General features: G+C 39.7%; 1 protein-coding gene across 6 annotated transcripts in view; it reads left to right on the plus strand.

Moving 5' to 3' along the window:
- Window positions 1–12,608, plus strand: part of LOC143286761 (nucleobindin-2-like) — a 35,314-nt gene extending 22,706 nt beyond the window's left edge. For 5 of the 6 annotated variants that reach the window (XM_076594516.1, XM_076594518.1, XM_076594519.1 and 2 more), the window contains 4 exons: window positions 2,507–2,584; window positions 4,199–4,252; window positions 4,780–5,160; window positions 5,588–12,608. In XM_076594516.1, coding sequence (XP_076450631.1) covers window positions 2,507–2,584; window positions 4,199–4,252; window positions 4,780–5,160; window positions 5,588–5,677 — 603 coding nt within the window. In that variant the 3' untranslated portion in view covers window positions 5,678–12,608. The remainder of the gene's footprint in view (window positions 1–2,506; window positions 2,585–4,198; window positions 4,253–4,779; window positions 5,161–5,587) is intronic. The other variant, XM_076594517.1, reaches the window with a different exon arrangement.
- The last annotated feature ends 1,251 nt before the right edge of the window (window positions 12,609–13,859 follow it).

The following is a 13,859-nucleotide window of genomic DNA, read 5'->3' on the forward strand; positions in this document are numbered from 1 at the left end:
GAACCTTCATGGCCGAGAGAGTGGGGATATAACTTTTGGGCAAGACACTTTCCACTTTAATCAAATTCTAGCCCAGATAATCGGGACAGCAGTTACCTCCTCTGTTGTTCTGATGGTCAATAGTCGAATATGAATGACTATCATACTAGCACACTGCTCATGCTGAGTCCCCCATACACAGTCACACCCAGGTTCGTCCATTGCGGTTCAGAAAGGGATCTCAGTTTCAGTTTCAAAGAGGGTGCTGCACATGTCAACAGAAGGGAGCAGTTACCTCCTCTGCTGTTCTGATGGTTAATAGTCGAATATGAATGACTATCATACTAGCACACTGCTCATGCTGAGTCCCCCATACACAGTCACACCCAGGTTCGTCCATTGCGGTTCAGAAAGGGATCTCAGTTTCAGTTTCAAAGAGGGTGCTGCACATGTCAACAGAAGGGAGCAGTTACCTCCTCTGCTGTTCTGATGGTCAATAGTCGAATATGAATGACTATCATACTAGCACACTGCTCATGCTGAGTCCCCCATACACAGTCACACCCAGGTTCGTCCATTGCGGTTCAGAAAGGGATCTCAGTTTCAGTTTCAAAGAGGGTGCTGCACATGTCAACAGAAGGGAGGTAATATACTAAGGGAGGCTACTAGCCACAGCTACTGTAGATTTCTATGCTAGAGCAGAGTACAAATTTGCACAGGACAGGAATTGGAACCCCTTCCTTAGTCTTCACCAGTTGGTCATGGTATGTTGAGTTTAATGTAATTCTAGCGGAAAAAAATTGTCGCCAGTTTCAAGGAGGCATCAGAGCGTACAGACTGATCCATATATGCCACACCAAATTGTTTACACTTTTTTTTTTTATAGGTGGGGTGAAGGGGGTGAGGAGCAAATACCTGACCTTCACATAAACCCAATGCGCTGGTCAGGTCTTAATAGCCTGCTAAAACATTACACTGAAGTGAAATGAAATGAACAAAATAAGCAAACAAGTAAACACATCAAAAACATGATAAAATTGAAGGCAAATCATTAAAATGAAACTATAAAACTAGTTTGATGTTCAGAGAACTTGTGCATACCTACAAATGCATGCACATGCAGCTGTTTTCAGAGGGGAAGATACATGGTTAAAATCGGGTTTATCAGTATCATGTACTTCGAAGGGGAACATGTTAGATTGAAATCGGGTTTATCAGTGACTGTTTGCACACTGCTTGTCTGAGAATGAAACAGACTGCAAGGCAGGAAGAGGAAGTTAGCGGCTGAGACACTGAAAGTTTTCCATCCCACCACCCCTCTCCTCCCCTTCTACTCCCCCGACAAAATTTGTCCTTAGAGCTAACAGCAGCCAGACAGAGAAGGCTGCCCATTGTCACCCTTGCCAAGCTGGAAGAGCAAAGACTGGATGTGTGTGACAGTGTCAGAATAGCACTGTTCCTAGTCAGTGAAGAGCTGTGAAGGTATGGCAGTCTGTTGATGGAGTTTTTTGATGGGCTGCATAGCTGAGTGTTGGATGTCATATACTGTACCATGTCAGACTCTTATACTGTATTTTGTTCCATGTCAGACTCATATACTGTATACTGTACCATGTCAGACTCATATACTGTATACTGTACTATGTCAGTTTTGTATACAGTATCATATCAAACTGGTATACTGTATCATATCAAACTGGTATACTGTACCACTGTCAAGCTCAACCCGTAAACCATACCATGTCAAACTCAAATGTATCAGTTTGGGGTGGTAAGTACATTTAATCAAACAGGGAGTATGATACAAAATCCTCATTTTGGTGTTGTATGCTGTACAGTGTCACTCTTGATGCATTGAAATTTGACATGGTGATGGTGATTATATTGGACCAAACAGGGAGTATGATACACAAACTCCCCATGTTAGAACATTGCATTGTCAGTCTGAAGGTCTTTGGGTAAGTTTTTCCTTTCTCCTTGGTCATTATATGTGCTGACTTATTAACTCACTCAGTACGGCCAGTCCTCTCTTCTCCTCTACACAGACCCCTCGGGTGTCCAGTGGGTGTCTGAATGACCCAACCTTTAGCTTCCTTCGTCAGAATTGTGGTATCTTTGTCAACATTCACCTCTTCAGTATAAGAGCCTTCCGCTTGCAATATTTTGATGATGGTAATTGGGGTGAAATGCTGTTAATGTCATCTCTTTCGCCGTTCGTATAGAGAGAGTTAATGCCTTGTTTTCTCTTTGTGTACACATGCAGAAGCACGTTGGGTTATTCTGCTGTCAGGCAGATGTGGTGTAGTGTATATGGATTTGTCTGAACACAGTGATGCCTCCTTGAGAAACTGAAACAGCAGAGGATTAAGAGTTGCACCCAAAGTCCATGTCAGCCTTGCGTAATGGAAACATATATACTTGAAATGTATTCCCGTCCCCAAAATGGCAGGGTAAAAAAGGGTCATACACGAAAGAAGAAAACAAAGTTGTGGCATGATTTGTGAGTGTGTTGGTATGTTGTGTGCAGACTCTGGATGAAACGGATCAGTTTACAGATGATGAATTTCAGGAGTATATGCGTCAGCACCATCCTGGCAACCTGACTGTAGGTATCTTTTCATGTGTGTGTTGTGTTGTTGTTGTTGTTGGTGTGTGTGTGTATGTGTGTGTGTGTGTGGTGTGCACAGTGAATGTATGTGTTGTAGCGTGTGTTGTGTTTTTGTGCGGTGTCATGATGTGTGTGTGTGATATGTCTGTATGTGCATGTGTTATGTCTGTGTGTATGTGTTTGATTGTGTGTGTGTGTGTGTGTGTGTGTGTGTGGTGTCCCGGTGTGTGTGGTGATGATGGTATTGTGGATACTTGTGTACGAGTATAGTTCACAAGGCTGAGGAGCCTACTGCACACTCCTTCCAGGAATTATGTAGACATGTAAACTAGCCTTAAAATGTTCTTCTGTATTTGTTGAACACATTTATACATGTTCTCAAGAAAAAAAATTTGAAGCATTCTGAGTTACAGCCCTTGGCACATGGGTACCCTCTCACTCCCTGGTCAATGAAATTATGACAAGCTCAAGTTCAAACCCTCATAAATATTATGGAGATAAAGGAAACCACCACATAATTTTTTGAAATTCTTATATGCAAAAGAAGGCACTAGTCAGGGTGGCAAAGGACAGGTTACCTACTTCCGGGAGGAAGAAAATTTCCTTTATATGTCTTCTCTTTCAAAAGGGTCTTTTCTGTTCGAATGAATATCTGGAATTGAAATATCTTCATTCTTTCACAACGAATTTATGAAGGCATGTATCTGTCTACTATTAAATCCTTGACAAAATGATATAAAATTGTCTGGTTGTCTTATTTTTTCACTTTGATGTAACTCTCCGAAATTAGTTTTATACTAAAGCCTGCAGGGGTCTTTTAGGGATGTTTCAGTACGTTTGAATGAACGCTTTACCCTTTGGGGAGTTGCAATGGTCGAGAAACTTCCCCTGTCCCCAAAATACAGTTTTGACAGTAGTCTCTTTTGAATTACAAATTTGACTTGGTGATGGTTTAAAAAGATAGAAGGAATGGTATCAAGAAAAGAGCAAGCATGAAACAATCTCACATCAAGAGTTGAGGAAGTTTCAGTCTGCATTATACATTTTGAAGAATCAACTGGAGAGCCTTTGTCTATTTTCCTGATTACAGACAGCTGCAGTTTAGGTTAGAGAAGCTTCAGTCAAGACATAGTTAGATTGAGAGTACGCGAACCTGCAGACTCCCTATATCTCGCATGGACATGTCTGCAGATTTTTGAGAACTTATGCTCAGGGTATGGGCATCTAAACCCATCAGGTGATTTAACTAGGGAAACACGGATGAGATTCCAGCACTCTAACTATTCAACCACCGCATCTGTGGTGTGTGTGTGTGTGTGTGTGTGTTTGATGATTTATATGTGTGTATGTTGAGCTGAACAGAACAGTGAAGCTACAGAACTCTCAAAAAACATGCATGCACATACTCAGGACACACAGAGACACAAACACACGCGCACAGAGACACAAATACACACATTCACGCGCGCACACACGCACCCCCCTAAGAACTCCCCCCTCCCCCCCCCCCCCCCCCCCAACCATTACTATAAATCAAAATAACCCAGCACCAAAAAAATGAACCCATGGGAAAGTCCAAGTGCAATGTCCCCTGTGCTGTTCTGTCCACAGCCCAAACCTGACACCCTGCAGTTTGTACCAGAGGGACAGGTTCATCCACAACAGGTAGTTGTCATTCTTATAACAATTTTTTCCCTTTGTTTTTGTTTCTGGTTCCACTTTGAATGACAGAGTCATAGTCTTGTCTGTGTGCACAGGCAAGTGCATTTGGTGTGGTGTGGTGTGGTGTGTGGCATGGTGTCATGTGGTGAGGTGTGGTGTGTCTGTTTGTATGAGAGTGAATATGTTCTTTCGTATCAAGTGTTTCAGCAAATGCAGGGGTGTTGTTTGGCTTGATGCTTTGCTTTCTGAAGGTTGTGGAGTTTGAATCCTGGACGTCAGGAATAAAACCTGGCCGTTTTTTTTTTGTTGTTGTTGGTGCCCACCCATATGTGTTGCCATTGAAGTGATGGATAAGGTGGTGGCTCCCTTCTGCCTTTTTGTTCGAACCATGGTTATTCCCATTTGTCGTATCACAGGTGTGTGTATTGACTTGACATTCATTCCTAAACTATGAATGCACACATGTCTTAAAGGAGGAAAAAAATGAATTCATCCCAAACGTAATTACCAACAAATGAATGCCTCAACAGGGAATGCCCCAACAAGGAATGCCTCAACATCAACAAGGAATGCCTCAACAAGGAATGCCTCAACATCAACAAGGAATGCCTCAACAAGGAATGCCTCAGCAGGGAATGCCTGAACAGGGAATAGCTCAGCAAGTTCAGCAAGGAATGCATCAGCAGGGCATGCCTCAACATCAACAGGGAATGCCTCAACAGGGCATGCCTCAACATCAGCAAGGAATGCCTCAACAGGGCATGCCTCAACAAGGAATGCCTCAACATCAACAGGGCATGCCTCAACATCAGCAAGGAATGCCTCAACAGGGCATGCCTCAACAAGGAATGCCTCAACATCAACAGGGAATGCCTCAACAGGGCATGCCTCAACAAGGAATGCCTCAGCAGGTAGGTCTTCTGTCTTGCCACTGGTTGGGTTTTTGTTATTGTTATTATTATTATTTGTGTGTGTGTGTGTGTGAGAGAGAGAGAGAATGTATAAGGGAGACACAGAGAGAGTGTGTGTGCATGTGTGTGTGTGTGTGTGTGTGAGACTGTGTGTGTTTGTGTGTATGAGTGTGTGTGTGTGTGTGTGCATGTGGGGTGTGTGTGTGCGCGTGTGTGTGACTCTGTGTGAGTGTGTGTGCGTGTGCGCATGTGTGTGCACGCACACATGATTAATGAAATTTAGTTCACGAAACGTATAAATGAATACCTTTCTTCCTGCTACAAAATAATTTTCACAGGCATAGAATAGTGAATGTAGGTTTGCAATATTGAAAAAGTAAAGGCCAGTAATTGTACACATAACTGTTGTTTCCTGTCCCCTATTCAGCAGCAGCCGGGTCAGGTCAACGCAGGTCAGCCTCCTGCCCCACACCAAGGTCAAGGCCAGCCTGTTCATAACCAGCCACCTCCAGTTTAGGTTCCAGAGGAAGACTCAGAATCTCAACATGATAAATTTGATCAAATGATAATTGTGATTTCAAAAAAAAAAGAAAAGAAATTTCTTTTGATGCATCTTTACCAAAAAGGAATAAAGTTTTTAAATATTTTAACAACACATACTTAACTGTGACCCACTAGCGCAGGTTGATTTCTGTCATAAATTATTGTTATTGTTATTTAAAAAAAAAAAAAAAATGTTCGTCTGTCTGCTGGTGTTCAGTGACGGTGAATGGTCTTCAAGAAATTTGATTTTGTCAGAGATTTTAAAAGTTTTTTTTGTTGTTTTGTTTTTTTGTTTTTTCCTTTTTCCAACTGGTGATGGGGTTTGCCTCTTTTTGCTTCTGTTCACTGCATAAACAGTGTTTTTGTCAGTGCTGTTTAATCGGAGCACTGGATGGATGAAAGCTGTCGTTGTTGACAGCCCCTGTGGCCTTGCTCATGCTTCTGGTTCTGCTGGGTGTAGGGGTGGACTGACCATTTGAGTTAGGCCTGCGGACCTTCACTGCACTTCACAGCAGACATGCCTGCTTTCCTGATTTGTCGGCACTTGTTCCAGAAAACCCAGTAAACATGTCATCTGTTACCTATCCCTTTGATGTCGTTGGGGTACCAGTGAAAATGTCACCGCTTTACCAAAATGTGAAAAATATATGGTATTTCCAAGGGAGGAAAAAAAATTCACGTACGGTTGATTTCTTCAGACGATTGCAGAGGTGATACAGATGTGCATGTATTGATTCTAGGGTAGGAAAAAAATTTACGTACGGTTGATTTCTTTAGATGATTGCAGTGGCAGAATGGATGTGCATGTATTGATCAGCATTCTAGGGTAGGAAAAAAAATTGACTTACAGTTGATTTCTTCAGACGATCGTATCGGCGATATAGATGCACATGTATTGATCAGCATTCTAGGGTAGGGAAAAAAAAATCACTTACGGTTGATTTCTTCAGAAGATCGCAATGGCAGAATGGATGTGCATGTATTGTTCAGCATTCCAGGGAAGGAAAAAAAATCACGTACGGTTGATTTCTTTAGACGATCGCAATGGCAGTATAGATGTGCATATATTGATCAGCATTCCAGGGTAGGAAAAAAATTCATGTATAGTTGATTTCTTCAAATGATCACAATAGCAGAAAAGATGTGCATGTATTAAATAGCATTCTAGGATAGTAAAAAAATTCACGTATGGTTTATTTTAGATGATTGCAATGGCAGTATAGACGCACATGTATTGAGCAACACTATGTCCCAGCTGGGAATTTAGAGAGGCCACAAAATGGATAAGCAAACCAACGTAGTCATGAAGAGGAACATATGTGGGAACTACACTGAAAAGACGTGAGGCAGTGATGAAGAGGATGCATGCACACGCCACTAAGGCAAACTCAGCATGTGTGTCGTTGAGCATCACTGTTAGCTGTGTGACAAGCTCTCGGCAACAAGAAAGAGTGGAACTGTGACATGGTCTTAGTGATAATTTTGGTTTGTTCTGGATTTTTAGAGGCTACAGTACTGATAGTCTGATTCTGGGGTAGGCATGTCTGTCACTTAGGACAAATGTACTCTGCTATTCTCTTTGAAACACCTATACTTAGTCACACACACAAAAAGAAAAGAAATCAAAACAATATATATTTTTTTTTTCTGGAGTAGAAATGGCAGCGATTATGGAACTATACAGAAGAAAATATCTGTGCCAGGTCTTTTTTGTTTTTAACAGGTCTTACAACAGGCTTTATTATTATTATTATTTGGAATGTTTTTTTTATATTATACATCTGCATATTTTTTAAAGTTTATTCATCTGTTTGGTGGTGCTGCATCCCAGCAGGATTGTGTTGGGTTGTTGAGATGTTTTTGCCATGAGACTTTACAGTCTGAAATTGTTTTTTGTTTTGTTCCCATTATGAGGAGAAGACGCCTTGTGCTGTTGGTGACCTTGCTGTGTCTGGTCAGTGACCAGCTCTTGATGTAAACACAGTTCTCTTTTTTGTCGCTGTAGGCCATTCGTACTGCACTTGCATACGTGCCTCTTCACTTCACTTCACTTGTCCCTTAGTCTGGATGACCGAACATTGGGACACTACAGATAACCTGTCAACCACCTTCCCAAACATTGGGGCACTACAGATAACCTGTCAACCACCTTCCTCTATCCTCCTCTGTTTTCTGCTTCCCTAAGGGCCTGGCTCAGCCTACCGTTTTGAAATATCCCTATTGGTTACAGAAACGAGTAAAAGTTGATGACCATTGCTTGCGTGTTTTTGGAGAAAAAACCAAAAATCCCCCCAAACAAAACAAATAGGAGCACCTTTTTTCACTGGTGGACTAACCTTTTCTGGGATGAGAAGTTGTCATTTCGACAGTGTGCGCATAATTCCATAACACGCTACAGAAGAGGTGAAGTTAAGGGAAAGTTTGCTCAACTGAGAAAATGGCTAGCTGTCACAAGTGAATGTGTCAGACTGGTGAAGAAGGTGGAGGGGGGACGGAACACTCACTGTGACAAAAATCCAAGAAAATTGATGATGCCAAATCATCAGGAAAGGATAGAATATATGCACAGTGTTTACCAGGATAGAAAAGGGAAAAAAAGCCCTTGTGCACTCGTGTTAGTGAAAAATCTCCATCAGTCATAGTGGCTGTGATGATTGTCATCATGTCATTGAATAAAAAAAAAAAGAGAATATTATGTAATGGATTCCTGAAAATTATTGAAATTTTCAGTTTAATCTGTTGCTGATAGTGAGATCTTGGGGTAGGCATGTATGTACTTGAGTTTCTTCCCCCAGAATTGCATTGATCCAGAAGTGAAATAGATACAGTGCAAGGATGGAAAGAAGGGAGGATTATCAAAGGGCAGCAGCTCATGAAAGACAGAAAGAGAGGAGGTACAAACACCGTCAGTGTTTTTCGACTGTTTGAAATTGACTGCTGAAAATGACAGGTTCATGGAGAACGTTTTGAATTATGGTGGCATGTTTATTGCCAGCAGCGAAATGATGTGTTTCACTGCTGTTGATTTTTTTTTTTTTTTTTTTAATTGTAGTTCTGCATATTGTCACCAAAATGTTGTTTTCCTCTTTTTCGCAGTTTGAGAGTGACTCAGATTTTTTGGAAAAAATTCTGTGCACAGTAATCTCTGTGGTTTTCTGTGTATATTTATTTGTATATGTATATATTTATTTTGCATCTTTTGTAATAGTTTTTGTTCATTTTTAAACAGAAAGAGTGATTTGTAGTTTTGTATATGTAATCGGTTCTCAATATGTTGCAATGAAATTTTGTTATTTATTTTCCAACCGAAGAAGTGAAATTATTTTTATCCTTTGAGAGAGATATTTAGTGAGTTCTCTAGTCATTTGAAGATATCAAGACTGTTTAATGTCAAAGCCTGAAGTATCTCAATTGATGCTCCTTTTGTCTAAGGGGATAATTCAGGTGGGTCCTTTGGATCTGTGTACATTTTTGTACAGAAAAATCTCTTTTTTCCCCTGGATATTTATTTACAAAATCAGATTTTTCTTTCAAATGTTAAGTTATATTCATAGTTATGATTTAAGGGGTTGTTAATATTTTCTGTCTTGGATTTCAGTTGTGTTCCTTGTGATTGAATGGATGGTGCTGTCAGCTCGAATTAAAAAATAAAACAAAACAAAGTTTCAAATTGCAAACAAAGTGAAAATCAAAAGGAACATGATTAAGCTTGTTTTTGTAGAGATTATCAATTGATACTACATAGTTTTCCATGACACTACGCAAAACAGCAGATTTTAATTATTTGGGATAAAGCAGCGATTATGGGGATTTATTTTTTGGGAACAAGGGGAAAGGAGAAAGTAGTTGCAGGAGAATCACAGAAAGAAAGCTACTCAGAGTACTTTGATCATTCCACTTGTATGCATGCTTAGTGTCTCGATGATTGTTCAGAAATAATATTCATTATTGTTGTTGACTCAGGATGTTTGACTGCATAAAAAGACGGAAGGGTTTAGATATATTTCTTTTAACTCTCCCTTCTGCCCTTTCCTATCACTCTTCAACTCTGTATGGGAATAAAGTGAGTCTTTTTTTTTTTAAGATACAAGACATGTATCAGATTATTCTGTTGCTGAAAAGGGTGTGGCTGGTAATCTGATCAGCTTGATGAAAAAGCTCAGTGTACTGGCACACAAGTCTTGTTCACTCACTGGAGCCACTTTCATTCAGGAATATTTTGGAGCTCCACAGTTATATGACTCTTCCTTTGTTCTCTTTTTTGCTCCTTGTAATTTTTTCTGGATTTTTCAGTCTCTATGTCTTTGTTACCTTTTTCTCTCTTTTTTTTTGGTGGTTTTTTGTTGTTGTTGCTTTTTTTGCTTTTTTCTTTGCGTTCAGTCTTTTCAACCTTATATTTTAGTTACTTGTTCATGTTTGTTGGTTTTGTTCTTGTTGCTGGCGGTGGTAGTACGTTATGTTGTTGCAGCTCTTAAATTAAAATCTCCATTGTTCAAGATGTGGGTTGTGTCAAAAGCATGTGAAGATCGTGGATCTGCATGAATTTGACCACCAAGTGTAGGACTGGGATGTTGATGATTTGTGGAGGTATGTCACAGTGTAAATGAATAAGACGTCTCCTTTGTTTTTAATAATCAAATCATGTTAGGATGGAAAAAAAAAATCTGATGAATCATTTACAAATAGGTTTTGGTTATGGTGCAGTTGTGCAGCTCTCTGTTTTAACTTCTGTTGGAAACTGTTTTGCTACTGTTAATTTTAATCGGTTGATACTCCTTCAAGTCTTTTGGTCAGTGTTTGTGACAGTCATTTTTATTTGTGATTTATGTTTCAACTTGTAGCATTGGGTGAAGGTATTACTTTGGTTAATATAGCTTTTCAGGGTGACTTGGGGAGGCTTCGTTTTTTTAAAGAAATAATTTTGTGTGATCTGATGGTCCTTTATTTTTTACCCTTCACATTGTGGCTGGTCATTTTCTGACTTTCCATGACGAAGACCTCCAGCTAAATCAAAAGTTGTATCACAGCTGTTTTGTGGTTTTAAGTCGTGCTCGGAAAGAGCAAGAGAACAAACAGAAGTATTTTCTGTGGTGCCATACATGCTTCTTTTATGAAAGCTAGCTTGCTGTATTTCAAAGAAAGTTTGTTCTGTTAGATTTAAACTTGTTGACTGTTGTAAGGGATAATTGTATTATTCAAGATCTGAACATTCTCAGCTTTGCTGTGAACACTTGACCGTTCGGATGATTCCATGAGATTATAGAGAACAAAAGAAAAGGGAAAATGTCAAGTGTACATGCACCAACCTCTGGTGCACTTGTACTGCACACAGATGTATGTTTTGCACATGGGTGCACATGCACACACATCTATGTTTGTAACAAACACAGTAATTCACCCCCATATTATCTGTGATGTTTGGCATGGAAACTATTCATTCACAAGAACAAGGAAAGAAAATGACACAAGGACTGGTCGACTTTCTGTGATGTACAGACAGCAAGTCTTAACAGATGGGGTCGTTCCCTTCAACTACATGAATGTGTGCTTTGAGTTCCCTGGAGCCACTTGTATTGCTTGGTTCTAACTTTTTGACAGTCACACGTGACTAAATGTCTACGTTGACCGAACTACGCCATAGGCCAGTTCCACACTACACACAGTTAGTAGCGGGTTATGACCCTACTAGGCTCTTTCATTCAAGCAATGCAACTGGCTCCTGGGCACCAGCTCAGCTCTGTTTGTCTGCCTTTGGATCTTCTGTCTGTCTGTCATTCCTATCTTTGTGTATATTTCTGTCCTTTTCTTTCTTTCCTATTTTACTAATCATTTTTTGTTGCTGTTATTGTTAATCTGTCTTATTTTTATTTTTCTATTTTTAATTATGGAAATATTATCTTATAAAATCTTTATTGATTTCTTGATGTGTTTTTAATCTTTGCTGATTGTGTCCCCTTTCCTTTTTTCTTCTTCTTTTTCTTTTCTTTTCTTATAAATACAGTCACCTGAGTGAGTATATTTCATGGTAAAGTTGCTGTTGGTCATCTCAATACATTGAGATGTGTTGAAATTTTCACAAATATTGTTTAATGAACTGAGAGTTATTAAAGACTCTGTTAATTATGAACAAATCAGAGGTTTGAAAACTGGTATTGATGTAACATTCAGTTGGTTGAGATTCTTGCAGTTGATGGTGGTTCAAGATCTGTTAGAAATTTGAGTGATAATTGTTTGAGATGTGTCCAAATCAGCTGTTACAGTGTGACTGTTATCTGTTAACCTGCTACATATTCCTGACGTCCACTGATGATGTTGGGTCACCAGTGAAGATGCCAGTAAATGAGTTTCTATTGTTGATGTATTTTCCATGAATTTGCATCAAAAGGTTAAGATTTATCAGTGGTGAAATATTTGATAGTGACATCCATTCAAAAAAAAAAAAAAAAAAAAAAAAAAGATATAAAAACAAAGCATAGTGTTCTGAAATAAGACAGTAGTGTATAAAACAAGATAAGTTGAAAGCATCTTCAACATTGTGAGAATGATCAGAGGCTGGAGGTATTTGAAACTTTGAAAAGAGCTACTATGTAATGATCATTGAAAATGGTCAGCATTAAGCACAAAGTGTTTTTTTTTCTGAACCTCAGAGAAAATAAAGTAATGATAATCAGAAATGGTCAGCATCAAGTATAAAGTCATGTTTTTGAACCTTGGAGAAAATAAAGTAATGACCATTGAAAAATGGTCAGCATTAAGATTAAAGTCATGTGTCTGAATCTCAGAGAAAAAAGTCTCTGTCTGATCTGCTGTCATGTGGACAGCTCAGAGTATGTATTTATAGGGTGTATGTTGTGGCTGATGGATGTTATGTGTCAGGAGATCTCTATTAAAAATAAGAAAACTTTGTTTTAAGTGTGCAGAAAACAGGGGTGAGTTGGTGTGAGGTTTTTGCAAACGCTTTCTTGGCACATTCTTCTTCATCTTTTTCTTTATTCGTGGGCTGCAACTCCCACGTTCACTCTTATGTACACGAGTGGGCTTTTATGTGCATGACTGTTTTTAACCCCGCCATGTAGGCAGCCATACCCCGTTTTCGGGGGTGTGCATGCTGGGTATGTTCTTGTTTCCATAACCCACCGAATGCTGACATGGGTACAGGATCTTTAACATGCGTATTTAATTTTCTGCTTGCATATGCACACGAAGAGGGTTGACCTGGGAGATTGGAACATTGGCACATTAATTTTGCAGACACATTCATGTACATACTGTATACTTGAACGTGCAAACACACATATGCACACATGCATGCACATACATACATGAATCAGCATACACACAAAGTGCATTATTCCCATGTGGATTCTGAAATGAATAAGGGGAGTTCGTATTGTACTCTCTAGTTAAATATCTTACCAAACTGACGAAAACAAGGCCTATTGGTTTGCTCCTTACCAAATTTCACGACTAAGATACCCTGCGAAGTCCATCATCTGCTCAGCCAATTAACACTATTTCCAGCCTTTAACGCTGATTAGTTTTGAAAAAAGGAACCTTCACATGAACCACTACAAGAGTAGCATGTAAAGATGGGCAGGCACTGGAGCTGGTCATGGGAAATAATATTGTATGTAACCACACAGTGAGTATATTACGAACTCTACTTTTTTGGTGTCATATGTTATAATGCTGGGGAATTTGCCGCGGATCCGCGATTTTCGGTGGTTCAAATTTGCTGAAACCAGGCGTACGATGGCTCTGTGGTTAAAACGTCTGCCAGAAAGGTGACTCGGTCCTGAAGTGGCGATCACCTGGAGGCGCAGGTTCGAACCTGCTGAGGACCCGAAAAAAAAAGAAAAGAAAAAAAAAGGGCGGCAATACAAGGGCATTCAGGAGTCATGACCTGGATGCGGCCCGGCTCCATAAAAAGAGTGTAAGGAGTTATAGGACCGAAACACTTGACTGAGGGGGGATTCTTCTCTGAAGACATTGTACTGTTCAGCTCTCCCTAGAGTTTCTTGTCACACTTCATTTTCCGCTGAAAAAAAAAAAGTTTTCTTCTGGAGAAAAATGAACAAAACATTGAGGATCCTCTTCTTTCATATCTGCCCGCCATCATCAAGTTGAAGATTCTAGCATGAAGTTGAAGGATCGGT

This window comes from Babylonia areolata, chromosome 10, assembly GCF_041734735.1.
Source record: "Babylonia areolata isolate BAREFJ2019XMU chromosome 10, ASM4173473v1, whole genome shotgun sequence".
In the NCBI taxonomy this organism is placed as follows: domain Eukaryota; kingdom Metazoa; phylum Mollusca; class Gastropoda; order Neogastropoda; family Buccinidae; genus Babylonia; species Babylonia areolata.